General features: G+C 39.9%; 2 protein-coding genes across 3 annotated transcripts in view; one reads left to right on the top strand and one right to left on the bottom strand.

Moving 5' to 3' along the window:
• The window catches only part of LOC109890173 (microphthalmia-associated transcription factor), a 56,333-nt gene extending 32,539 nt beyond the window's left edge, over positions 1-23,794 (top strand). Inside the window, exons 3-10 of one of the 2 annotated variants that reach the window (XM_031824909.1) lie at positions 19,760-19,987; positions 20,206-20,301; positions 20,478-20,580; positions 20,868-20,951; positions 21,313-21,369; positions 21,483-21,558; positions 21,713-21,860; positions 21,999-23,794. In XM_031824909.1, coding sequence (XP_031680769.1) covers positions 19,910-19,987; positions 20,206-20,301; positions 20,478-20,580; positions 20,868-20,951; positions 21,313-21,369; positions 21,483-21,558; positions 21,713-21,860; positions 21,999-22,388 — 1,032 coding nt within the window. In that variant the 5' untranslated portion in view covers positions 19,760-19,909 and the 3' untranslated portion in view covers positions 22,389-23,794. The remainder of the gene's footprint in view (positions 1-19,759; positions 19,988-20,205; positions 20,302-20,477; positions 20,581-20,867; positions 20,952-21,312; positions 21,370-21,482; positions 21,559-21,712; positions 21,861-21,998) is intronic. The other variant, XM_031824910.1, reaches the window with a different exon arrangement.
• LOC109890172 (2-epi-5-epi-valiolone synthase) lies at positions 23,763-26,996 on the bottom strand. The gene is made up of 5 exons (XM_020482145.2): positions 26,633-26,996; positions 25,641-26,280; positions 24,845-25,081; positions 24,315-24,567; positions 23,763-24,196 (listed from the first exon to the last, which is right to left on the bottom strand). Exons 1-5 carry the CDS (start codon positions 26,806-26,808, stop codon positions 24,120-24,122), a joined length of 1,383 nt encoding a protein of 460 aa, XP_020337734.1. The 5' UTR covers positions 26,809-26,996; the 3' UTR covers positions 23,763-24,119.
• Positions 26,997-27,957: the final 961 nt, after the last annotated feature.

The raw sequence follows: 27,957 nt of genomic DNA, 5'->3' as shown, positions 1-27,957 counted from the left end.
TCCACGTAATTTCTTTGAAATGACGTAGAAGCAACATTGATTCAACCAGTGTGTGCCCAGTGGGTTGGTTGGCTTTGGAATATTTACGGACATTATTACACACATTTAAGGAACCTAACAAAAACATTATTTTCTTGGTATTTCATTACTTTAACAGAACGTTTTCTAAAAGTTCAAATATGGTTACTATTCATTTCAATTTTGGTAATGTTCTAGGAATGTTCTCCAACTGGTTTGACACGTGGGAATGTTGTCAAATAGTTCATAGAACGTTAAGAAACAACGGTCTTCTGTGGGAATTTCAGTACTTCAGCATAACGTTTCTTACATGTTTCCTCATGGTTCTATTTAAAATCATGTTCTCAAATTGTTCCCAAACGTGAAGAAATCTCCATTAAAAACCACAAGAATACTTTAGTAATGTTCAGAATATGTTTTATGAATGTTATTTAAAAACATATACATTCTGTTCTCAGAAACAACAAAACTCTCTATCCTCTCTTGTTAAGTGTATTCAGGTGTGTTGGACGCGCCCACTAATTGGTCACAACTGATCTTAATGTGTGCTTTTTTCCTTTGAAATAGTCTGTTTGAGAACTTAAATCCGTTTTAACAAATTTATATCAGCATGTTAAATGTGCAACCAGAGGGGAAAAAAACTGGACCACCTATACTCCACACACAGAGATGCATACAAAGCTCTCTCTCGCCCTCCATTTGGAAAATCTGACCATAATTCTTTCCTCCTGATTCCTGCTTACAAGCAAAAATGAAAGCAGGAAGCACCAGTGACTAGATCATTAAAAAGTGGTCAAATGAAGCAGATGCTAAGTTACAGGACTGTTTTGCTAGCACAGATTGGAATATGTTCCCGGGATTCCTCCGATGGCATTGTGTACACCACATCTGTCATTGGCTTCATCAGTAAGTGCATCGATGACGTCATCCCCACAGTGACCGTACGTACATATCCCAACCAGAAGCCATGGATTACAGGCAACATCTGCACTGAGCTAAAGGCTAGAGCTGCCGCTTTCAAGGAGTGGGATTCTAACCCCGAAGCTTGCAAGAAATCCCACTATGCCCTCCGACGAACCATCAAACAGGCAAAGCATCAATACAGGACTAAGATCGAATCGTACTACACCAGCTCTGACGCTCGTCAGATTTGACAGGGCTTGCAAACCATTACAGACTACAAAGAGAAGCACAGCTGAGAGCTGCCCAGTGACACGAGCCTACCAGATGAGGAAAAGTACTTCTATCCTCGCTTTGAGGCAAATAACACTGAAACATGCATGAGAGCACCAGCTGTTCTGGAAGACTGTGTGATCACGCTCTCCGCAGCCGATGTGAGTAAGACCTTTAAACAGATCAACATTCACAAGGTCGCAGGGCCAGACAGATTACTAGGACATGAACTATGAGCATGCGCTGACCAACGGACAAGTGTCTTCACTGACATTTTCAACCTCTGCCTGTCCGAGTCTGTAATACCAGCATGTTTTAAGCTGACCACCATAGTACCTGTGCCCAACAACACTAAGGTAATCTGCCTAAACGACTACCGACCTGTAGCACTCACGTCTGTATCCATGAAGTGCTTCGAAAGGCTGGTCATGGCTCACATCAACACCATCATCCCAGAAACACTATACCCACTCCAATTTGCATACCGCCCCAACAGATCCACAGAAACATGTCAAACGTTTTTTATAATCAATCCTCAGGTTGTTTTTAAAATATATATTCGCTAATATATCAACCGGGTGTGTAGGTTTGTCAATAACACCGGGAGAAACAATGAACGCTTTACTGTAGCACAAAACTCACTCTGAGAGCCCCCACCTATCCATTTACGCAATGTGATCTTTCACGCTCATTTTTCAAAATAAAAGCCTGAAATTATGTCTAAGAACTGTTGACACCTTAGGGAAGCCATGGGAAAAGGAATCTGGTTGATATCCCTTTATATGGAGGATAGGCATGCATAGGAACAGAGAGGTTTCAAAATAAGAGGCACTTCCTGATTGGATTTTCCTTGGGTTTTTGTCTGCAATATCAGTTCTGTTATACTCACAGACAATATTTTTACAGGTTTTGGAAACTTTAGAGTTTTCTATCCTAATCTGACAATTATATGCATATTCTAGTTTCTGGGGCTGAGAAATAGGCAGTTTCAAATGGGTACGTTTTTTTTGTTGCTAAAAACGAAAATACTGCCCCCTACACGCAAAAGGTTAAGCAAGCAACGTGTCGTCCTTTACATTAACTTCATGAACTTACGTTCTTTACCATTCGCTCATCAGATTTGCCACCATTGCTCCTTATAGGACATATTACTGCACTCTATACTCCTCTGTAAGCTGGTCATCTCTGTATACCGTCGCAAGACCCACTAGTTGATGCTTATTTATAAAACCCTCTTAGGCCTCACTCCCCCCTATCTGAGATATCTACTGCAGCCCTCATCCTCCAAATACAACACCTGTTCTGCCAGTCACATTCTGTTAAAGGTCCCCAAAGGATACACATCCCTGAGTTGCTCCTGTTTTCAGTTCGCTGCAGCTAGCGACTGCAGCTGTTCAAAAAAAGTTCAAAAACTTAATCACGGACACTCTTACTGACAGTTGTGGTTGCTTTGCGTGATGTATTGTTGCCTCTATCTTCTTGCCCTTTGTGCTGCTATCTGTGCCCAATAATGTTTGTACCATGTTTTGTGCTGCTACCATGTTGTGTTGCTACCATGCAGTGTTGTCAAGGGTTGCTGCCTTGCTATGTTGTTGTCTTAGGTCTCGCTTTACATAGTGTTGTGTTGTCTCTCTTATTGTAATGTGTGTTTAGTCATATATATATATATATATATATATATATATATATATAAAAATTAAATCCCAAGCCCCCATCCCTGCAGGAGGCCTTTTGATAGGCTGTCATTGTAAACAAGAATTTGTTCTTAACTGACTTGCCTAGTTAAATAAAGGTTAAATTAAAAAAATACAATAAATACAAAAACTTATCCGTATACGCTTTAGCTAAGGTGGCTAGCAGGATGATATGGACAAAAATCCATATCGCAATAAATTGCCTGAATTGATGCGATAACAATAAGACAATATGTTTAGAACAATGTTTAATCTGCACCACAGTCTTTTTTTTAGCTATCCTTTAAACTACTACTACTAGTTTGATGGTTGAAGCCATCAATTGTCCCATTAACAAACAGCCATATTAGCAAACTTATTTAATTTCAAACTTGACATTTCTCTGGTGTAGGCTACTTATTGCAATGAACGATATCAGCAAAATGCCTGCGATAAGTTTGATTTATTAGGATCCCCAATTAGCCGACGCCAATGGCGACAGCTAATCTTACTGGGGTCTGACACGTAACTAAAAAGACATTACAGACAAAATACTTTATAATTTACATACGTTTAACCCCCACGGGACGGTTGAGCTAATGTGATTAGCATGAGGTTGTAAGTAACAAGAACATTTCCCAGGACATAGACATATCTGATATGGGCAGAAAGCTTACATTCTTGTTAATCTAACTGCACTGTCCAATTTACAGTAGGTATTACAGTGAAAGAATACTATGCTATTGTTTGAGGAGAGTGCACAGTTGTGAACTTGAAAATGTATCAATAAACCAATTAGGCACATTTGGGCAGACTTTATACAACATTTTTAACATAAATGCAGTGGTTCATTGGATCAGTCAAAAATGTTGCACATACATTGCTTCCATCTAGTGGCCAAAACCTAAATTGCGCCTAAACTGGAATAATACATTGTGGCCTTTCTCTTGCATTTCAAACAGGATGATCTTTTACCAGATCTAATGTTTTATATTCTCCAGCATGAATTTCAAATTTCCACAAACTTCAAAGTGTTTCCTTTCAAATGGTATCAAGAATATGTATATCCTTGCTTCAGGTCCTGAGCTACAGGTATTTAGATTTGGGTATGTCATTTTAGGCATCTATCAGTTGCACAGATATGTCAGTACATACACACAACCAGTAGGTCACATGGGGGAGAGGAGTTGTGCTGTGAGGTGTTGCTTTATTTGTTTTTTTGAAACCAGGTTTGCTGTTCACTTGCGCTGTATAAGATGGAAGGGAGTTCCATGTACTCATGGCTCTGTATAATACTGTATGTTTCCTTGAATTTGTTCTGGATCTGGGGACTGTTAAAAGACCCCTAGTGGCATATCTGGTGAGGTAAGTGTGTGTGTCAGTGCTGTGTGCAAGTTGACTATACAAACTATTTGGAATTTCCAACACATTAATATTTCTTATAAAATCAAGAAGTGACGCAGTCAGTATTTCCTCAACTCTTAGTCTAGAGAGACTGGCATGCATAGTATTAATATTAGCCCTCTGATTACAATGAAGAGCAAGACGTGCAGCTCTGTTCTGGGCCAGCTGCAGCATAACTAGGTATTTTTTGCAGAACTTGACCATATGACTGGACAATAATAAAGGTAAGAATAAACTAGAGTGTGCTGGACTTGCTTTGTGGAGTGTGGTGTCAAAAAAGCATAGCATCTCTTTAATACAGACATAGGGAGAGGTATCTTTGCAACTATTGAATGTATATAGAGTGCCTTGCGAAAGTATTCGGCCCCCTTGAACTTTGCGACCTTTTGCCAGATTTCAGGCTTCAAACATAAAGATATAAAACTGTATTTTTTTGTGAAGAATCAACAACAAGTGGGACACAATCATAAAGTGGAACGACATTTATTGGATATTTTAAACTTTTTTAACAAATCAAAAACTGAAAAATTGGGCGTGCAAAATTATTCAGCCCCTTTACTTTCAGTGCAGCAAACTCTCTCCAGAAGTTCAGTGAGGATCTCTGAATGATCCAATGTTGACCTAAATGACTAATGATGATAAATACAATCCACCTGTGTGTAATCAAGTCTCCGTATAAATGCACCTGCACTGTGATAGTCTCAGAGGTCCGTTAAAAGCGCAGAGAGCATCATGAAGAACAAGGAACACACCAGGCAGGTCCGAGATACTGTTGTGAAGAAGTTTGAAGCCGGATTTGGATACAAAATGATTTCCCAAGCTTTAAACATCCCAAGGAGCACTGTGCAAGCGATAATATTGAAAGGGAAGGAGTATCAGACCACTGCAAATCTACCAAGACCTGGCCGTCCCTCTAAACTTTCAGCTCATACAAGGAGAAGACTGATCAGAGATGCAGCCAAGAGGCCCATGATCACTCTGGATGAACTGCAGAGATCTACAGCTGAGGTGGGAGACTCTGTCCATAGGACAACAATCAGTCGTATATTGCACAAATCTGGCCTTTATGGAAGAGTGGTAAGAAGAAAGCCATTTCTTAAAGATCTCCATAAAAAGTGTCGTTTAAAGTTTGCCACAAGCCACCTGGGAGACACCAAACATGTGGAAGAAGGTGCTCTGGTCAGATGAAGCCAAAACTGAACTTTTTGGCAACAATGCAAAACGTTATGTTTGGCGTAAAAGCAACACAGCTCATCACCCTGAACACAACATCCCCACTGTCAAACATGGTGGCAGCATCATGGTTTGGGCCTGCTTTTCTTCAGCAGGGACAGGGAAGATGGTTAAAATTGATGGGAAGATGGATGGAGCCAAATACAGGACCATTCTGGAAGAAAACCTGATGGAGTCTGCAAAAGACCTGAGACTGGGACGGAGATTTGTCTTCCAACAAGACAATGATCCAAAACATAAAGCAAAATCTACAATGGAATGGTTCAAAAATAAACATATCCAGGTGTTAGAATGGCCAAGTCAAAGTCCAGACCTGAATCCAATCGAGAATCTGTGGAAAGAACTGAACTGTTGTTCACAATTGCTCTCCATCCAACCTCACTGAGCTCGAGCTGTTTTGCAAGGAGGAATGGGAAAAAAATTCAGTCTCTCGATGTGCAAAACTGATAAAGACATACCCCAAGCGACTTACAGCTGTAATCGCAGCAAAAGGTGGCGCTACAAAGTATTAACTTAAGGGGGCTGAATAATTTTGCACGCCCAATTTTTCAGTTTTTGATTTCTTAAAGTTTGAAATATCCAATAAATGTCGTTCCACTTCATGATTGTGTCCCACTTGTTGTTGACTCTTCACAAAAAATACAGTTTTATATCTTTATGTTTGAAGCCTGAAATGTGGCAAAAGGTCGCAAAGTTCCAAGTTTCCTCAACTTGTTCGACAGCCACACCATTCATTACCAGATTCAGCTGAGGTCTAGAACTTAGGGATTGATTTCTACCAAACACAATGCTCTTAGTTTTAGAGATGTTCAGCACCAGTTTATTACTGGCCACCCATTCCAAAACAGACTGCAACTCTTTGTTAAGGGTTTCAGTGACTTCAGTAGCTGCGGTTGCTCATGCGTTTTATGGTTGAATCATCTGCATACATGGACACATATGCTAGGTCATTGGTAAAAACAGAAAAGAGTAGAGGGCCTATAGAGTTGCCCTGCGGTACACCACACTTTACATGTCTGACATTCGATAAGCTTCCATTAAAGAAAACCCTCAGTTCTATTAGATAGATGCACTACATGGACAAAAGTATGTGACACCCCTTCAAATTAGTGGATTCGGCTATTTCAGCCACACTCATTGCTGACAGGTGTATAAAATCAAGTACAAAAAAGCCATGCAATCTCCATAGACAAACATTGACAGTAGAATGGCCTATACTAAAGAGGTCAGTGACTTTCAACGTGGCACCAACGTGGCACCATACTAGAGCTGCCCCGGTCAACTGTAAGTGCTGTTATTGTGAAGTGGAAACAACAACAATGGCTCCGCCATGAAGTGGTAGGCCACACAAGCTCACAGAACAGGCCCGTCGAGTGCTGAAGTATTGGAGCAGTGGAAACACGTTCTCTGGAGTGATGAATTACGCTTCACCATCTGAAAGTCCAATGGACAAATCTGGGTTTGGAGGATGCCAGGAGAACCCACCTGTCCCAATGCAAACTGTAAAGTTTGGTGGGAAAGGAATAATGGTCTGGGGCGGTTTTTCATGGTCAGGGCTAAGCCCCTTAGTTTCAGTGAAGGGAAATCGGATTTCTACAGCATCTAATGACATTTCAGACAATTCTATGCTTCCAACTTTATGACAATGCTCCCGTGCACAAAGCACGTCCAAACAGAAATGGTTTGTCGAGATAGGTGTGGAAGAACTTGACTGGCCTGCACAGAGCCCTGACCTCAACCCCGTCAAACACCTTTGGGATGAATTGGTACACCGACTGCGAGCCAGGCTTAATCACCCAACATCAGTGCCTGACCTCACTAATGCTCTTGTGACTGAATGGAAGCAAGTCCCCGCAGCAATGTTCCAACGTCTTGTGGAAAGCCTTCCCAAAACAGTGGAGGCGGCAAACGGGTGACCAACTCCATATTAATGCCCATGATTTTAGAACGAGATGTTCCACGAGCTGGTACCCACTTATAATTAGTCATGTAGTTTAGCTCTGAATCCATGATATGGTAGAGGTTGAAAAGCCATAACACATGCGTTTTCACAACAACCTGTTATGGTCAGTATTATCAAAGGCTGCGCTGAAATCTAATAGTACAGTTTCCACAATCTTCTTGTTTTCAATTTCTTTCAACCAATCAGTCATTTGTGTCAGTGCAGTACATGTTGAGTGCCCTTCTCTATAAGCATGGTGAAAGTCTGATGTTAATTTGTTTACGAAGAAAAAACATTCTATTTGATCAAACACAATTTCTCCCTTCAGTTTGCTAAGAGCTGGCAGCAAGCTGATAGGTCTGCTGTTAGAACCAATAAAGGCCACTCTTGGGTAGCAGAATGACTTAGGATCCCTCCAGGCCTGAGAACAAAGACTTTCCTCTAGACTCAGATTTAAAAAAAAATTAAGTACCATTTTATTGGTCACATACGAATTTAGCAGATGTTATTCTGGGTGTAGTGAGATGCTTGTGGTCCTAGCTCCAACCGTGCAGTAATATCTAACAATACACAACAATGCACACATATATAAAAGCAAAATAATGGAATTAAGAAATATACAGTTGAAGGCGGAAGTTTACATAAACATAGGTTGGAGTCATTAAAACTTGTTTTTCAACAACTCCACAAATATCTTGTAAACAAACTATAGTTTGGCAAGTCGGTTAGGACATCTACTTTGTGCATGACACAAGTCATTTTTCCAACAATTGTTTACAGACAGATTATTTCACTTATAATTCACTGTATCACAATTCCAGTGGGTCAGAAGTTTACATACACTAAGTTGACTGTGCCTTTTAAACAGCTTGGAAAATTCCAGAAAATGATGTCAAGGCTTTAGAAGCTTCTGATAGGCTAATTGACATAATTTGAGACACTTGGATGTGTACCTGTGGATGTATTTCAAGGCCTACCTTTAAACTCAGTGCCTCTTTGCTTGACATCATGGGAAAATCAAAAGAAGTCAGCCACCTTGGGAGCAATTTCCAAACACCTGAAGGTACCACGTTCATCTGTACAAACAATAGTACTCAAGTATAAACACCATGGGACCACACAGCCGTCATACTGCTCAAGAAGGAGACGTGTTCTGTCTCCTAGAGATGAACGTACTTTGGTGCGAAAAGTGCAAATCAATCCCAGAACAACAGCAAAGGACCTTGTGAAGATGCTGGAGGAAACGGGTACAAAAGTATCTATATCCACAGTAAAACGAGTCCTATATCGACATAACCTGAAAGGCCGCTCAGCAAGGAAGAAGCCACTGCTCCAAAACCGCCATAAAGACAGACTACGATTTGCAACTGCACATGAGGACAAAGATTTTTTGGAGAAATGTCCTCTGGTCTGATGAAACAAAAATAGAACTGTTTGGCCATAATGACCATCGTTATGTTTGGAGGAAAAAGAGGGAGGCTTGCAAGATGAAGAACACCATCCCAACCGTGACGCACGGGCGTGGCAGCATCATGTTGAGGGGGTGCTTTGCTGCGGAGGGATTAGTGCACTTCACAAAATAGATGGCATCATGAGGAAAGAACATTATGTGGATATATTGAAGCAACATCTCAAGACATCAGTCAGGAAGTTAAATCTTGGTCGCAAATGGGTCTTCTAAATGGACAATGACCCCAAGCATGCTTCCAAAGTTGTGGCAAAATGGCTTAAGGACAACAAAGTCAAGGTATTGGAGTGGTTATCACAAAGCTCTAACCTCAATCCTACAGAAAATTTGCGGGCTGAAAAAGTGTGTGCGAGCAAGGAGGCCTTGAAACCTGACTCAGTTACACCAGCTCTGTCAGGAGGAATGGGCCAAAATTCACCCAACTTATTGTGGGAAGCTTGTGGAAGGCTTCCCGAAATGTTTGACTGAAGTTAAACAATTTAAAGGCAATGCTACCAAATACTAATTGTGTGTATGTAACCTTCTGACCCACTGGGAATGTGATGAAAGAATTTAAAACTGAATTAAATCATTCTCTGAACTATTATTCTGACATTTCACATTTCACACACTATTATTCTGACATTTAAAATAAAGTGGTGAACCTAACTGACCAAAGACAGGCAATCTTTACTCAGATTAAATGTCAGGAATGATGAAAAACTGAGTTTAAATGTATTTGGCTAAGGTGTATGTAAACGTCAGACTTCAACTGTACATAGAATGGTATATGTACAGCAATAGTTGAATCGGATGGACTTGACTAGAATGCTGTACATACTCTACACTCATGGCCAAAAGTTTTGAGACTGACACAAATTTTTATTTTCACAGTCTGCTGCCTCAGTTTGTATGATGGCAATTTGCATTTTCTCCAGAATGTTATGAAGAGTGATCAGATTAATTGCAATTAATTGCGAAGTCCCTCTTTGCCATGCAAATTAACTGAATTCCCCAAAACATTTCCACTGCATTTCAGCCCTGCCACAAAAGGACCAGCTGACATCATGTCAGTGATTCTCTCATTAACACAGGTGTGAGTGTTGACGAGGACAAGGCTGGAGATCACTCTGTCATGCTGATTGACTTCAAATAACAGACTGGACGCTTCAAAAGGAGGTGGTGCTTGGAATCATTGTTCTTCCTCTGTCAACCATGGTTACCTGCAAGGAAACACATGCCGTCATCATTGCGTTGCAAAAAAGGGCTTCACAGGCGAGGATATTGCTGCCAGTAAGATTGCACCTAAATCAACCATTTATCGAATCATCAAGAACTTCAAGGAGAGTCGTTCAATTGTTGTGAAGAAGGCTTCAGGGCGCCCAAGAAAGTCCAGCAAGCGTCATGACCGTCTCCTAAAGTTGATTCAGTTGCGGAATCGGGGCACCACCAGTACAGAGCTTGCTCAGGAATGGCAGCAGGCAGATGTGAGTGCATCTGCACGCACAGTGAGGTGAAGACTTTTGGAGGATGGCCTGGTGTCAAGAAGGGCAGCAAAGAAGTCACTTCTCTCCAGGAAAAACATCAGGGACAGACTGATATTCTGTAAAGGGTACAGGGATTGGACTGGGGTAAAGTCATTTTCTCTGATGAATCACCTTTCTGATTGTTTGGGCCTTATGAAATGCTTGTAATTATACTTCAGTATTCCATAGTAACATCTGACAAAAATATATAAAGACACTGAGGCAGCAAACTTTGTGGAAATTAATATTTGTGTCATTCTCAAAACTTTTGGCCACGACTGTACGTATGAAATGGGTAAAACATTATGTAAACATTTATTAAAGTGACCAGTGTTCCATTATTAAAGTGACCAGTGTGACAGATAGGAATGGCTATTGAGTCAGCTACCATCCTCAGTAGCTTTCCATCTAAGTTGTCAATGCCAGGAGGTTTGTCATTATTGAACAATTAAAAAATGTTATATAACATTAATCTTGGGTTCATACAGTTTCTTCTTATTTTTTTGAGTTTCTCAATTTGTAGTAAGGCAGACAGTCAGAAATGAGACCAGACTTATTAGCCACTTCCTTTTTCCCCATCTCCATCAACCGTACAGTTTTTAAATTCCTCATCAAACCATTGAGCCGTAACAGTTCTAACAGTCAGTTTCTTAACAGGTAATCAATAATTGGAAGAAGCAATTTAATAAATTCATCAACTGCACCGTCTGGATGCTCCTTATTAATCACTTCAGACCAACAAATATTTTTAACATGATACACAAGAGTCACAGCAAAATATTGTGTATGAGCTCTTATAAACTATTTTAGGCCCAGCTTTTGGAACTTTGGCTTTCCTGGATATAGCCACTATATTATGATCACTACATCAAATGGTTACGGATACAGTTTTAGAACAAAGTTATACAGTATTAGTAAAAATGTAGTCAATACATGTCGATGATCTTGTTCCTGTAGTGTTTGTAAACACCCTGGTAGGTTGATAAATAACCTGAAACAGATTACAGGCACTGAAGCTTCCTCTGGTGCAGACAGCTTGGTGAAAACCAGTCAATGTTAAGGTCCCCAAGAAAGTATACCTCTCTGTTTATATCTCATACGCTATCAAGCATTTCCCACATATTATTTAGATACTTACTTACTTATCCCAAGGGGATATGGGATATGGCTCTAAATATATACAGCAACATCTCCCACCATAAGCAATCCTGTCTCTTCTACAGATGTTATATCCTTGTATTGCTGCTGCTGTATAATCAAACGAATTATCTAAATGAGTTTCATAAATGGCTAATTTATTAATGTTATCTGATGTTAGCAAGTTATTGATTTCATGAACCTTTTCTAAGGCTACATATATTCATATTAAGTGATCGATATGGTGGTGTTGATAATTTTCGGTCTATCATCCCGGCTCTGCTAACACAGTTCTCGACATGCAGGAGACCTGGTTCGAACCCAGTTAGTGTCAAGAGCAAGATTAAATAAGGCGTGGAAGGGCCATGACAATTGCATTTCAACTATAGTCTTATGTGGGCCATTTTTTGTTGTTGTGACAATCCTAACACCACCTGTGATCACCATAGATGGAAATAGAAGGCACGTCCATGTTCCAGAGAGTCTTAGCTTCATAGCCAAAACGGTTCAAATGCTAGAGCCAAGTTCATAGCAGGAAAATAAATTAAACATGCCCCATTGGCTTTAGAAACCGCCAGAAGCTTCTGTTGACCACAGTGAGTGTTTTGATTCTATCTGTTCTCCTCTACCTTTCCTGGCTGACAAAGTACCAGGATGTTGTCTCTGGTTTTGAAACTACATTTGGAGAACTGAATTTGAAAACTGAATCTGAATGTATCTAAGAAGTTGAATATATTTTTTCAAAAACAATTTCTGTTTGCACTGAAATTGCTTCATATTTCTGCCAGGCCGCACGCAGGACACTTCCCCTGTGTGTACTTCACCTCTCTATTGCAATCTGGAGGCCTCTTTTCCACTCCAAGTCATGGTTTCCAGTAATCCCAATAAAGATGTCATGCTGTGAGAACTTTAGAGAACGTTCCATTAAACACTGAACCACTATCCCTTATTGGAATGACGGAGCCTCCCCGCAACAACCCTATTATTATAATTGTCTGTAGTCGCAAATTCCGACACGAGACAATTCCCCAAAAATAGCCCAAATTAAGATTCAAGCTCTTCCCCAGCGAGAATTCTCATTAATCTCGCTTTCGTTGTTTCTGACTCTCTCTTTTTCTCCCGATTTGTCGCGCCTGACCTTCCCCTTTGTAATTTAACTATCTCGGTGTTTATGTCCTAACCTGTCACAATGTTTGCAGGGAGTATTGCACTCCAGCTCGAGATGTCCTGTCTTATTGCAATTGAAACAAACATCTTCTCTTTTTCTTTCTGCTCCATAAAACGCTGGTCTCCCGTTAATCCCGGGACCTCCTTTGAGGATTACTACCCATGTTTGATAAATCCTTGCCGTTACTAGTAGTTATGGTATTAATCACTATCTATGTGTATGTATTTTTTACCTTCTATGTGTGTGTTCCCACTTTCTACCGCAATCACAATCTAGGTGTATATATTTCTATGATCTATGTATGTGCTGTTTAACGTTACCTAGTTACAATCTATGTGTATGGATTTATATGATTTCTCTTCGCTGGAAACTTTATCTATAGCGTTGCTGTCGATCGGATATTAGGTCTTACCTTACAACTATCGGGTTGTGTCGGAGGATTTTTAAAGTACACTAATATCTCGTATCTCACTTCATTACTTTGGGCTTCCCTCTCCTCCTTTTTGGACACTATCCAAGTGTTGAGTAGGTTAAACTATCCTGTTAGTTATTATTCATACAAGCCATCCGTCCTACCTAACAACACCCATTTAGTATCCCGGCTTAATATCGCAGGCAAACGGACCTCTGTTATTAAGTTTAGTTTTATTTATGGTAGCGCACCTTACCTCAGGTCATCACGGACCTGTTACAACTGTGTAAATCGGTCATACAAAACCCTGTGTATATTGGTCATACAAAACCCTGTTCATCTGTTTGGAATAATGAAGCTCCTATTATTGATAAATTCTAAAACAAATATTGAACTTAAATCATTCCCCCCAAATCTGAGAATAAAGACCATTTTTTGGGTCAAGACCCGCCCATGCACGGTTTTCGGGCATACTACCTTTGGACGACAGAGGCAGGTTTGGAAATCCGCTCGAAGGACCAATTGTCAAGGGAATTTCATAATTCCTATACGTGTTCATTAACCAATTCAATTAAAATCACTCTGTCTGTTTCTAAGAATTTGTAAGATTCTTATTTGCATAAAATAGACAGAGACCAGTCTTGTCAAAATTAGATAATTGTATTTATTCTCGGAGCACGCTACCCATAGAACAATGTACAACAGTTTACATTGGTTATAAACTGAATCTCATCCTTTCGACCAATACAAAGCAGGTTCAAAAGTTTATTCCAACCCACTAGCGCACACTCCTGACACACACACTATATCAAAATGAACTTCTTATGGTATAGGGGACGGTTGCGTCCCACTTGGGCAAAAAAACTGGGAAAATGCAGCGCGGGAAATAAATAAAAAATGATATAAAAATCTAACTTTCATTAAATCACACATGTAAGATACTCAATTAAAGCTACACTCGTTGTGAATCCAGCCAACATGTCAGATTTTTAAAAGGCTTTTCGGTGAAAGCATAAGAAGCTATTATCTGATGATAGCACAATAGTAAACAAAGAGGGTAGCATATTTCAACCCTGCAGGCGCTACACAAAACGCAGAAATAAAATATAAAACATACATTACCTTTGACGAGCTTCTTTTGCTGGCACTCCAATATGTCCCATAAACATCACAATTGGTCCTTTTGTTCGATTAATTCCGTCCATATATATCCAAATGTCCATTTATTTGACGCGTTTGATCCAGAAAAAAACAGCTTCCAAAAAACGCAACATCACTACAAAATATTTCAAAAGTTGCCTATAAAATTTGCCAAAATATTTCTAACTACTTTGGTAATACAACTTTTGGTATTTTTAAACATTAATAATCGATCAAATTGTAGACTGGTCTATCTGTGTTCAATACAGGAAGACAACAAACCAACGCTACTTTTCACGTCTTGCGCACTCTCAACAGTGTTACCCAGTTCCTAGATGGCCTACTTCTTTATTGCACAAGTTAATAACCTCAACCAAATTCCAAAGACTGGGGACATCCAGTGGAAGCGGTAGGAACTGAAAACAAGTTCCTAAGAAATATAATTTGCCAATGAGAACCAGAACTCATTTGCCAATGAACAGACAGAGACCAACAAAAACAAAATTCTGAACGGTTAGTCCTCTGGGTTTTGCCTGCGACATAAGTTCTGCTATACTCACAGACATGATTCAAACAGTTTTAGAAACTTCAGAGTGTTTTCTATCCAAATCTACTAATAATATGCATATCTTATAGTCCTGGCATGAGTAGCAGGAAGTTGAAATTGGGCACGCTATTTATCCAAAAGTGAAAATGCTGCCCCATATACCTCAAGAAGTTAAGAGTCTCATTAGGTCACTAATGTGGTGTGCCTGAAATGTTTCCAAGAGACCATTTCCTTAATGTCAAATAGAACTTACCCAAAATGTGGTTACCATGTTCTCAGAACTTAAGTTATTAATGTTCTAGACATGTTTCATGGGAAAATTGCAAGAACATTCATGGGTACAAGGGTTAGGAAAATATTCTATCAATGTCCCACCAAACATATACACAGAACATAAGATATTAATGTTCTAGACACGTGAACATTGCAAGAACATTTATGTGTCCAAAAATAAATAAATGCACATCACGTCTTATTACTGTTGCTGAGCCAATCAAGGCCCTGATTGGCGAATCACTGGTCGATTCACAGCTCTTTGTCTGTTTTTCAGGTTAGGGATACTCATACGCACAGTGTTTATAAGATACAATGTTTTCAATTTACATGTTTGACACACTTTGACACATGCTTACATTATGCTTGTTCAATTAGTAATTATTATTCAACATATCCTGACCTGGGATTTGATCTTATAGCCTCTTAGTTCACAGTACTTATTTCTGCTATTTAGGGGCTTTCTGTGTAGTTGTTTAATGTTGGAGGGGCATATTAACCTGTTTTAATGATACTCCTGAATCACTTTGATCAATAAAATATTTTCTTGAGTGTACTTTTAACAGAGCTGAGATTTAATTCATAGTGCATTCACCCTATTGCTTACACCTATCATGTCGTTTTAGATCTACACCTGCCTAGGGAGAAGGGGTTAGGGTTTCTTCTGGACAGGGCATAACTATCACTAGCTCAATAAACACGTCCTAGAGATATACATTATTGGGAGAGTGGCTAGGGAATATTCTCCGAACCCTCAGAATACTGGACACATGAATGTTCTTGCAAAGTCCCATAAAAGTTGCCTAGAGCATTACTGTTGTAACCACGTTCTAGATAAATTCTGTTTGGGATTAAGGGAATGTTCTCCTACCTTTAACACTAAAACATGCTAAAAAAGGTTCTCAGAATGTTTTATGTTACCCTAACTAACGGAAAACTGGACACTCAAACATTAGGGGAACATTACGGATAACATTACGGGTAACATTGCTCTCCCTAGATCTGTTAGCTGGGCTCTCTATGTTTAGGGTTTGGGGTATGTTAATCCATCATGTTTGTGAGAGGGCTATTGATATCGCTTTATCTCATGTGAGGATCCTCATCAATTTGGACTCATGGCTAAGCAGTTCGTTCGCCAACTTCGTCACCTCATTCATAGACCACATCTGTGGAATTGTTCTGAGAACTGGCACTGTTAGCATCATCCTTTTGAATGCTCCTCTAGTCAGTTACATGAGTATGTAATTGGTAGTATGTAATGGGGAAATATGCATGTCCCGACAAGAAGTTTAGTGTCTTGTATCCTCATCTCTTTGGAATTTTCTGTCAGAGAAATACACATTTACTGGTGACTAGCAAATAATGTAATTATCTTCTCCCAAGAGTAAAAATGTACATTCTCAGTTTACACCCATTCAGAACAATGTTGGTCCTTTTGATGTAATGGTGTACAGCGTTGAACAGGTTGCTAAACAGCAGTTCCTAGATTAGAAAAGGACATTCAATGTTAATGTTATGGATCTTCATTTTGATTTTCAAGGTTCAGGTCTCTTTTTTCAAGGTTATTTCTAAGAACTACATCTCAACTCGTGTAGCATATGGTGAGCATGGCTCAAAGGGCAAGTAATCCCATATTATGTGAAAGCAATGTCTAGCAGCCCACTGTATGCGCTTAAGGGTGCAAGGTGTTTTTGACAGGTAGATAGAGAAGAGAGTCTAATTAATTATTATGTTAGGTGCGAGAGGGAGGAGTTGTCTGCAACATTAGACTAGGATAGGCTTAGCTACAGCGCTCTGCATAGTTCTCTGCAAAACGTATTATATTTGACAAAAATTCATGCCACTCCATTGAGTATGAGATGTTACTTTACGTTAGATAACATTACATTGGCCTACGTAAATCCGGGACACCCAAATTAGTTTGATATATTGCGTTTGGCAAAAACAAAAGGAGGCTGGTTGGTCCGGTTGGACGGGTTGGTATATAACGCTATTGTCTAGCAACACAAAGGTTGCGTTTTTGAATCTCATCATGGACAATATCAGCATTTCAGCAACTTTGCAACTACTTTATACTTTTTAGTTACTCTGCAACTACTTTATATGTTAACTAACCCTTCCCCTAACCTAACCTTAACCTTTTAACCTTACTCCTAAACCTAACCTTAACCCTAACCTTACCCCCTAGCATATAATACTAAAGCAGTAGAGCGTAATATATCACACTAAAGCAGTCAAACATAATATATCATATTAAACAATCAAGACGTAGGATACTATACATCCTGCAATTCGTATTATATTGTACGACCACTATTTCATTAGTAAGCCAATGTAATGTAACCTAAGATAAAGTAACATTTCATTCAAAGTAGAGCCCCATAGTGGAGGTGTCATTATACCCATAAAACCTAGCGGTCAAACAGGAAATGGTTCCAATCGTTTTTCCACCATTAGTTTTTCCCATAGGGAATTTTAGAAACACTTAAAATAAGTTATGTTTGCCTTGTGGATACAGGCAAATATATTGATAAATGTCACCTTGTCCTAGAGAGATTTACACGGTTATCAAAATGCCACGCCAGAGTAAGCCTACTCGAAACACAGCCGTTATTGTAAGTGTTTCTAAAATCCCCTATGAGAAAATTGTATGGTGGGAAAACGATTGGAACCATTTCCTTGTTTGACTCCTAGGTTTTATGGGTATTATGACACATACTGTGGTATTCTATGGAATGGCATGAATTTGAGTAAAGTATAATTTGTTTTGCTCTGAGACCAGGTTGCTCTGCATCACAGGTGTTGGCTCCAGGTATGACCCCTGCCGTTTTAACTAAATGACTGCCCCAGAATAATGGGCCAGCTTTGTTAAAATAGAATGGTCAGTTGTGAGCTTAACATTTCTGGTAGTGGATTTTAGGGAGGATTTTTGGTATGATTTGAGAATGTAAAGATTTTTCTAACAATTTTAGCAACACACTTGTCTATACTAAAAATGTATAAATGAATAGCTCTATAAATGAGCTAATAACTGTTTTAGTTTCTTTGCATTGTGGAAATCCCAGTTGGCACTCTGCTCATAGCTTGTACATGTAGAGACAGACCAAAATCTGTCAAAACAAATGATCTTCCTGTACAAGGGTGTGAGGATGAGATAATATTCTCGGTTGATAGGGATCTCAACTGATTTATATACAGTACAGTTAGCCCTTGTGTTAGATACAACTACTTAGTGTCTTTTTATTTTTTCATATTTGACATGGTTTTGGAAACATGAATGGGCACGTGTCTTCTGAAAGCCAGATAAACTTTTCTAAGCAGGGTTGAACTTTATTGGCATACATGTCTAATGGTCTAGATCAACTATTAAACTGTATTGACATATATTCATCTTCCTAATTAAACAGTAATATTTGTTTCTGATAATGTCATATTCCTAAGGTGTCAAACCAGCAGTGATTCTAATTTTGTGCCATGCCTGTGATCCATTTTAAACTGAATTTGTGATCCCCTATTCATTTTAACCCTAGTCAACTCTTAAGCTGCAGACTAACTAGAAACTGGCTATGACTTAGTAGACTAGTGGATCCTGGCACACCATTTGGGAACCACTGGGAGACTAGGTTTAACACGCAACACCAATCCAAAAGTTGGTAGTGGGATGGTCTGTTCTAAAAATCCTGCTACATTTTTGGATTAATCTTTTTGTTACGCAATGTTTGTAATGGAACAGTGGTGTCAATTGTATTCCGGGTTCTCAGAAAAAAATAATGTTTTATACTAGATGAGCGGAACTAAAGATGAAACGTTAGTTAGCCGGGAGCGAGTTTCAATTTGGAAACTAGTAACCCACTAGCAGAAAGAGTCCTTTGTGAGACGGAGATGTTGACGTCAAATGAACGCTGTGAAGACATAAATTCGTAGTTTAGCTAGAACAACACAACATAGAGAGGATGAGCGCTAGTACCCTCCCCCTGTCTCCAAACTTGTATAACTAATTAGGGGTTTGCCTTTAATAAGTTAAACTGATCAAGCCTGTCCTCTTGTTTGCACATGGTAGCCTTGTATTCACACAGTTGACTGTCCAGACAAAAGGGATATCTGATACATACTAGCATACAAATTACAATATGTTGGAGATGCTTGAATACAGCCATTACCAGGTGAGTTTTACCATTACCAACTGTTTTTGGGGGGGTTTGGTTTTCTATCAGTATGCAGTATTTCTATGAGTGTTAGTGTCACTTGTATTAGTATAATGTCATATTTATGTATGTACTATATTTGTACAAACATAAATAAATGCATTGTATTCATGACATTGTCCTCGGTGCACTGTGTAATTCACTGTCATTGAGTAAAAGAAAGAAAGGGGCATATAACTAGAGGCTGTGATTGAAAAGGTTTGGTTTATTGTTTATGATTGTACAATCCATGTGTTGCTCTTCAGACATGCATTCAAGTCTGAAGATCAATCCACAGAATCTAACAGATCCTTATTGTGAGACATTTTACAAAGAGCAAAGCCACATTTCACTGGATAACTATACGTTTCCATAGGATGAGATGGTCTAACCCCAGGAACCTCATTACCGACACTGAACAAAACTAACGTTGGAATCATTTTCCGCCGTCTTCCAACGTCTCTCATTTCCCCCCCACCAAGGTGCAGAGCCACCTGGAGAACCCCACCAAGTATCACATCCAGCAGGCCCAAAGGCAGCAGGTGAGGCAGTACCTGTCCACCACCCTCGGGGGTAAGCCTGGCAGCCAGGCCAGCAGCCTGCAGTGCCACAGCCAACCCCCAGAGCACGGGATGCCCCCCGGCCCAGGCAGCACTGCCCCCAACAGCCCCATGGCCCTGCTGACCCTCACCTCAAACTGTGAGAAGGAGGTAGGCATAAAAGAGAGGACACAGAGATCCAATGCATTTCCACTGTTTTTTTTCTTTCATTTTGATCTCACAATGGATTTATTCAGGAATATGGCGTTCTGGGTACAAAATGCATATAGACAACATTGAAAGATGTACCAGAAATCGATCAGAACATTACTCAAATACAAATCTGGTACTTTAGGTTGGTTTATAATGTTTTTGTTTTATTATTACAGATGGACGATGTCATCGATGACATTATTAGCTTGGAAACAAGTTATAATGATGATATTCTTGGCTTTATGGACCCCGGACTCCAGATTACAAATACCGTAAATTTACATCCTTCCCAATACAACTTTTTCAAATGTTAAAGTGCAATAGCAATCACTCTAATCTTCAGGAAGGTACACAACACATTTACTGAAAAGGAACTACAGCTTTGCATGCTTTAGAATATCAATACATGTTGCATTGCAATCATTGAATGCTCTGTTCCTTTCCTCAGCTCCCTGTATCTGGTAACCTTCTGGACATGTATGGAAACCACGGACTTACCAGCAGTAACGCCTGCCCTGGTAGTTTATCCAACATAAAAAGGGAATTCTCAGGTACGTTTTTGGTCTGCCGAGTACAACCAATTATTTACACGACACCATCAGCCAAGCATCTCCATATTAAATATTGTCAACCCTGTCAAATCACAAATAGATCTTTAAAAAAAAAACGTTGTTTATGAAACCATCGTAGTGACGTACCAATAGTATACTAATGATATACTAATAATAACAGTTAAAGAAGCATATATGCGTCAATATTGTGTGCAATTTGTAAAATGCATAACATACTGTTAGCTATAAATAAAATAAAAATGACAAATTATTTACCAATACTTAAGCTCCTGGCATGATGAACATACTTGACAAGACTGCATCCTGTGGCCAGTTTGACAACTACCAAAGGCCTGAGGGCTTTCCAGTTGGTACGTTGTCACTAGATTTTCACATTTTCAAACGATTGTTTATTACCTTTTTTGAAACACATTATTCAACTGTTTTCATGGTGGCTCAGTAACGTACCTGAACTAAAATGTCAGTGGGGATTCAGATTGGATATTTTTGTGATTATTAAAGGCAGCATTACAGGCAGTTATTTACAATTGCCTCTGTAAAGTATTTAGTGTGTATTGACAAATTTAGATCTATGTATCAGTAGAAATGTAGTTTAGATACCCAATGGGTTACATGAATGGTGTTTAGCTAGAAAAGGGTTGTGATCATCTTGAGTAGGTAAGAAATAAGACACCTTCACTTGCCACTCAAAAGTGTTTTCCTTCCGACCAGAAGCTGAGGTCCGAGCGATGGCCAAGGAGAGACAAAAAAAGGACAACCACAACTTAAGTGAGTTTCTTCGTCAAAGAGGAGTAATCGGTTATTTGGGATACATGTGTCCCTCACATTATATTATAACTCACTCCTTATTTTCGGCTTTTCTGCTTCTCTTCACCTTGTAGTTGAACGAAGGAGGAGGTTCAACATCAACGATCGAATCAAAGAGCTTGGAACCTTGATTCCTAAGTCAAATGATCCGTAAGTATGGCCAAGGAGAGACAAAAAGGGAGCCCCGTTTATCGACCAAAAATGTTGGCGTCCTCCCTAGGACGTATGTGTTCATGCAGTTTAAGGATCAGCTGCTTAGTTGCTACGTGCTCACTGTAGACTATTGTCCCCTGTGGTCCCCTAGGGACATGCGCTGGAATAAGGGCACCATTCTGAAGGCCTCAGTGGACTACATCAGGAAGCTGCAGAGGGAGCAGCAGAGAGCCAAGGAGCTGGAGCTTAGACAGAGGAGGCTGGAGCATGCCAACCGCCATCTGATGCTCCGCATACAGGTACGCACCACCAGAGGGAGCCAGTGAGTGTAGCACAAGGGCACCTTGAGAAGAAAAAAAGTTCTACTTAAATCCTCTGGAAATGTATAGCCAGTAAAAGTTTCTATGTGTTCTTGTGTTTTCTGTGTGTCTGTGTAGGAGTTGGAGATGCAGGCGCGGGCTCATGGTCTTGCGGTTGTGCCGTCCCCTTCCCTCTGCTCCTCTGAGCTGATGGCCCGAGCCATCAAGCAGGAGCCCATCCTAGGAGACTGTCCGTCAGACCTGTACCAGAAGTCAGGCCCCGACATGTCCCCTACCACCACACTAGACCTCAACAACGGCACCATCCACTTCAATGACAGCCCTTTGGATGCAGGGGAACCAGGAGCCTATGGCTCCAACAAGGCCTCCACTAAACTGAAGGACATAATAGACAACACCCTGTCACCCATATCATCCCTTCTGTCCTCAGTGTCTCCAGATGCCTCCAACAGCAGCAGCAGGCGTAGCAGCAGCTCAAGCATGGAGGAGAATATTTTTGGTTGTTAGCACTGCCCACGAGCTCAAGTCACACTCACATTTTAGCATATTGTTATTACTGTGATTGTTATTACTAGGTTCTGCTATTGATCTATTCCATGAGACACTTCTCTGCTGGCATCCTAAGATGTCCTCCAGCTTTCCTTCCCTTGTCTACAGACATTCTGTCTTTTGCTTTTGTTTGTTTTTCAATGTCATTGTGTCTCTGTCTGGAACCAAATCTGACGGTTCAGATTAGTCTACTCTGCTCCTTAGCTGGCTGTTGAGATTTACTGTACAATAAGATGAACTTTTCATGGGTGAATTATTTGAGAGAAAGTGCACAATAACATGACAAGATTTTATATTTTTCTCATGTCATGACTATTTGTTAAATTAGAGTTTAAAACATTTGTTTATTACAGTATATGATATCATACAGAAATATATATTTAGTTGAATACTTTGTTCATTAACTGATAATAACATTGTACTAAGCATTTAAGATGAGCTAATACTTCTTACCCTTAAGTTAAATTCAGAAGCAATGGTTTGAAAGCCACAATTTTATTTTTTGCAAATAAGAAACAACTTGCAGGAACAATGAATGCCCTTTTAATGACTTTTTTCCCCTACATGGTGATAGCTTAAGTGAAGATATTTGTACAAAACGACACTGTAAATATAAACATTTTGTGATTTAGGTCTTTAATTAAGTAGGTCTTTAAGTGAATTCGATTGTTATTTTGATTCCCCTGGCTATTACCATATAATTTACATCTGTGCTCTTATCCCATACAAAGTTGTAATGCACATAAAGATAATATTTTGAAGAGTTCAAACAGATATTTAGCTCAGAAGGAGCACCTGCCAGCATTGTTCTTGTATGTCAGAGTACTGAAATACTATCGCTAATATTACTTTATAATTACTAATATTATTTCCTTATATAACTTTCTATAAGACCACTATATGGTTGACTGTAGGAGCTAGCCCATTTATAAAATAATGTAGTTGATGTAACCAACACATTCCCCTAGTTCATGTCTTCTGAGCCACTTATCTGACCTAACCTGAGTATGAATGTTATTATTTATTGTGTTGTGCCACTCCGTCCTCGACTTGCGCTAATCATGTGGTTGCTGGACCCGTGTACGAGGGTCAGAGGTATGAAGTGATTTTTTTTGTACTGTATCATTGTGTTATCTTAGGTGGCAGGTAAGCTGAAAACATTATACAATTTAGTATCAGTGGAGCTCTGGAACAAGTGCCTTTCATTTCAGAAAAGTTAGGGGTAGTTAAAAAAAAATGCATTTACTGAGCCTCAATATACATATTTTGTGCAATATTAAAGTGCATCGTGCTTTAAAAACGTGTTTAATTATGTATGAAAGACAAAAGTGATTAAGTTCTTAAAAATGATTTAATGGTGAAGAAAAAGTGACATCAAAAACATCAATAGCAATACAAAGTCATAAAACATACAGTTTTGATGAAAATCCCTTTTTGTAACATAGTAGTAAAACTGAGGTTGATTTTGTTCAATATGACAAGACAGGACATGCTATTTCCAATCAAATCAAGTCAATCTGAAAAATCAACAGCACCAACAAATATCATCTACAACTATGGAAAAATGGTTGAGCATTCCAGATATCTGTGCCAATGTGTCATGCAGAAATGATACATCCTTGTTTCAATCATTTCAATCATTCAACATTAATCATCTACAGCAATACAAAGTCTTTGGACCAGTTCAGGTCACTGTAGTCGCTGCTCATCACACCACTTCTCAAACGCTCTGTACAGGCTTTCATCACCCGTGTCATTGAAGATCTCTGCAGATGGAGAGAGGAAATGGATTGTTAACACCATCTTTGAAAATATATGCATTTAAAAAAAAAATGTGTTAATGTGCTGAACTCTTGTTGACAAATTCATTTCTATCTCCTTTACCTGCGTGCCCTAGGCCAATGGGTAGAGGCATCCTGACCAGTCCACCAGAGTGATTCAGCCTCTCACAAAGTGAGTGCTGCACCAGTGCCAAAGTAACGTCCTGATGCCACACAGGCAGCTCCAGCCCCACCATGCAGCCTATAATCCGCAGCTTTTCTTCCTCTGTCATGAGGCCTCTCTCACGGGCCACATACACCATGTAGGACATATCGATGTTGACCGCCTCTCCGTGCAGCAAGGATGGGAGCACCTTCTGCAATCAAGAGGGTCAGCGTTCAGTACTATATCCATGCACAGCTCTCTAGAGTAGAGTGTTGCACAGAGCCACACTGTTTCTAGTCACTAGCTAACATGAACAGGCGTGAGTAAACTTGACACCATGCTCATTTGGCACATAGTTACACTCAAAATGGAACAAGAGGTGACAGGGTGACATAATGATTCAAACCCAGTTACATGCAGTAGATCATGTAAATATTTGGCTTTGTGGTTATTTAAGGTGCAGAGGAACATAATTGATTCTACTGTACCATTTCCAGCTCTGGGCTGATAATGTGACCAAAGTCTACCAGTCTGTCCAAATCATCCTCCCACAGGTTGGGGGCCAGCTCCTCTAGCATGGCTTCTATGGCCACGCGCGTGGACACGGAGGCAGCGTCTTTGTTGTCCCCATGAAGACCGCTGTCAGACTGGAACTTAGAGTCCAACAGGAACGGACCGTGGGTCTCCAACAGCTCAAAGAGACCTCTGTGTTTCATCAAGGCCATCTGTAGGGCCATATGTTTACATTACATTTACATGAAATAGTACATAAATCAGATCTACAGAGCCAAATGAGCATGAACATATTCTCTAAGAATATATTGCTCTCTACAGTATAAAGTCAGATAGCACATTATTGTATCTTAAAGCTAAAATCTTTAGTTGTTACATACATTTTTGGACTTTGTATAAGTATATATACCCATTGATTTTTGTTAAAGAAGATAACTTAAAAATGCTTCATGAGCTTAGTTCAACTGTCATAACCCATCAGAGCCGAAAATGCAAGCTCCAATGTTTGTAAACAATGTAAATATCAACAAAACACTGTATAGCCTCAAAACATGGTTAAAACTACACGTTTGATATCATGGATGGCCAGTCCTTGCATCCATAGCTGGGTCTATGAATCTGCGAGTGGTTACATCCCTCAGCTTTTTTACCAAAACACAAGCAGGGGTGACCGCTTTTGTTTTTTGTTTAAATGAAGGATTCTATTTTTAAGTTCACGTACAGTCATATATCCAAGCCATATGTGTTTGCTGTCAGGCATCGCTACTCTACCTTTAACATTTCGGCCAGCCCATTGGAGATGTGTCTTCGGGAAACTGTTTGAATGAAGGACAGGTCTAGGAAAGCAGCCACTGGGGGGATGTAGCCACCCAGCTTATTTTTACAGTTGGCAAAGTTCACCCCAGTCTTTGCCCCCACGCTGGCGTCGACATAGGAGAGGAGGGTGGTAGGGACACGGATGTAGGGGGTGCGTCTCCTGTAGAGGGAAGCCGCCAGGCCCACGATGTCCAGGCAGACCCCTCCACCAATAGCAATAATGGGCTCTGTGCGTCTGTCCAAGGAGAACTTATGGACCTCCTCCAGGATCTTCATCACCAGCTCCATGGACTTGTTTTCCTCTGTGGTGGTCAAGGGCAGGATCCTGTAGAGAACATTACGAGCCTCAAAGTAGTCTGTGAGCTGGCAGCCATAGAGGTTGTAGACGGTCTGGTCCATGACCACGAAGCGCCTCAGGGGCTTGGTGCTGATGCTGCTCCTCAGGGCCTCCTGCTGCTGGGGGTCCCTGATGTGGCCCAGGAGCAGGGTGTCGTTGCTGGGGTCCAGCAGGCCCAGGGACTCAATCACCTTGTAGGTGAAGATGATGGGACTGATCACTGTCCAAGAGGTGCCTTGCTCCGTGGTGCTTTCATAGCTGGAACATTATGTATTTGTTTGAGTTGCCAGATTGTACAGTATATGTTTGGAGCACAAAGCCCGGGGGTAAATGTAACTTCACACCATTTCACTTTTCTGTGGTGGTAACTAAATAATGTGGAAGAAATGTGCTTGCAAATGACTATGATAGTGTTGTCTGGATGGGTAAACATCGTGACAACTCTTCACATGGTGAAAGAAATATTCACTGTATAGTGGATCTAAGAAATAACGAATTTAGATGTATAAACCATAAACCAGATTTGTTATACCTTTTAAACCGTATAACGTTTTTATTCATTTTAATCAATTGCAGACCTTAATTATATTATCATAAAAGTTTTACTCACATTTTGGCAGCTGATACTCGACCTTTCAAGTTTTTATTAAAATTCTTTACCGTTTTGCGTTTCCATGTACCATTGACTTGAACTAAATGAAACTCGTTATTCTTCACCAATGCAATATTGTGGCATTGCAGTGGCTCTTCCACATGTGTCTTCCCGGTGATTTTAACATACGACATCTTATGAATTGGAAGACAATGCGTGACAGACGCGGAGTGAAGAAATAGAGCATCATGTCCATCTCTTATTACTGTCTGTATATATACTCGCCACTCGACAGAAGATCACCAAGGGAGGAGCTATAATGATCAGTGTGCTTACGAAAGTGTTACCCAAAACCCTGAAACGGTTCAAATGTAGCCTACACGGACCTTACACGTGGCCCCACGTGATCTGTTCTTATACAATTTGGTTCAGTGACGTAAAGAAGGTAGAGATTTATGTAAAGAGGGAATTACCATTTATATAGAAAATATTTAGGCTGCTTAATAAAATAATCACTGCAATTAACTGCAAGCAGCTTCTGACTCTACATCAATACTTCAATACGTATTGAATGTGTAATTGCATGTGATCACACATCTATATCTAAGGCAAGTCTTTAAATTCCCTCAAAATATGCTAAATGCAAGGTACAAACATTTGTAATAAATGAACATGTATTACACAGTAAATATATATATTGTTTAAATGGAATAACTGGTAGGCAACATATGAGGATCATCTATTTAAACTACTTCTGACCCTATTCAGTCTTGATTCCTATATCCAGAAAATCTGCTATCAGTGGGGTAACTGATGAACATGAGAGAAAGATTTGGGGGATCATTTGACATCTTTCTATCAGCGTTAGTCTACCATTTTTTTGTGTGTGCCAAATTTTCTATAAGGTAATAACATTTTAGTTTAGTTGATGTATGTTAAATTATAGCAACAGTTACAAGACAAAGTGTGCGTTTGTGACACGAGATTCATGTTCACAGGTCAACCTTACCAGCCACTGTATTACAAGCAAATTCTGTTTACACGCTTGGATTTTCGCACTTGTGGATGCTTGATCGACGGGACAGCTCGTAACGTTCAAATGTCGCAGGACAGATACAGTAGCGCATGACTTGGCATGCAATTATGCAGTCTTTCAGCTCCGTTGACAAAGAAGAATAGTTTGTGCCCACTCGATGTCAGTAAAAAGACCCTCACTATGGAGAATACATTTTGTTGGTTTACACTAAAAGTTTGCTACTGATAGAATCTTCGTCAACGGGAACGTGAGCGGAACGGTGTTTCGCAAGCCATCAATTAAAATCAATTTACAAAACAGAAACGGT

The sequence above is a fragment of the Oncorhynchus kisutch genome, linkage group LG5 (assembly GCF_002021735.2).
Source record: "Oncorhynchus kisutch isolate 150728-3 linkage group LG5, Okis_V2, whole genome shotgun sequence".
Lineage (NCBI taxonomy): Eukaryota > Metazoa > Chordata > Actinopteri > Salmoniformes > Salmonidae > Oncorhynchus > Oncorhynchus kisutch.
The sequence above is the reverse complement of the archived record's forward strand: the minus strand, read 5'-3'. Positions and strand labels throughout refer to the sequence as shown.

Coding starts and splice junctions, on each gene's coding strand:
- LOC109890172 (XM_020482145.2), bottom strand. CDS start 26,808: ATGTCGTATGTTAAAATCACCGGGAAGACACATGTGGAAGAGCCACTG. Junction 26,281..26,632: donor CGAGTATCAGCTGCCAAAAT/GTGAGTAAAACT, acceptor ATAATGTTCCAG/CTATGAAAGCACCACGGAGC. Junction 25,082..25,640: donor GGCTGGCCGAAATGTTAAAG/GTAGAGTAGCGA, acceptor ATGGCCCTACAG/ATGGCCTTGATGAAACACAG.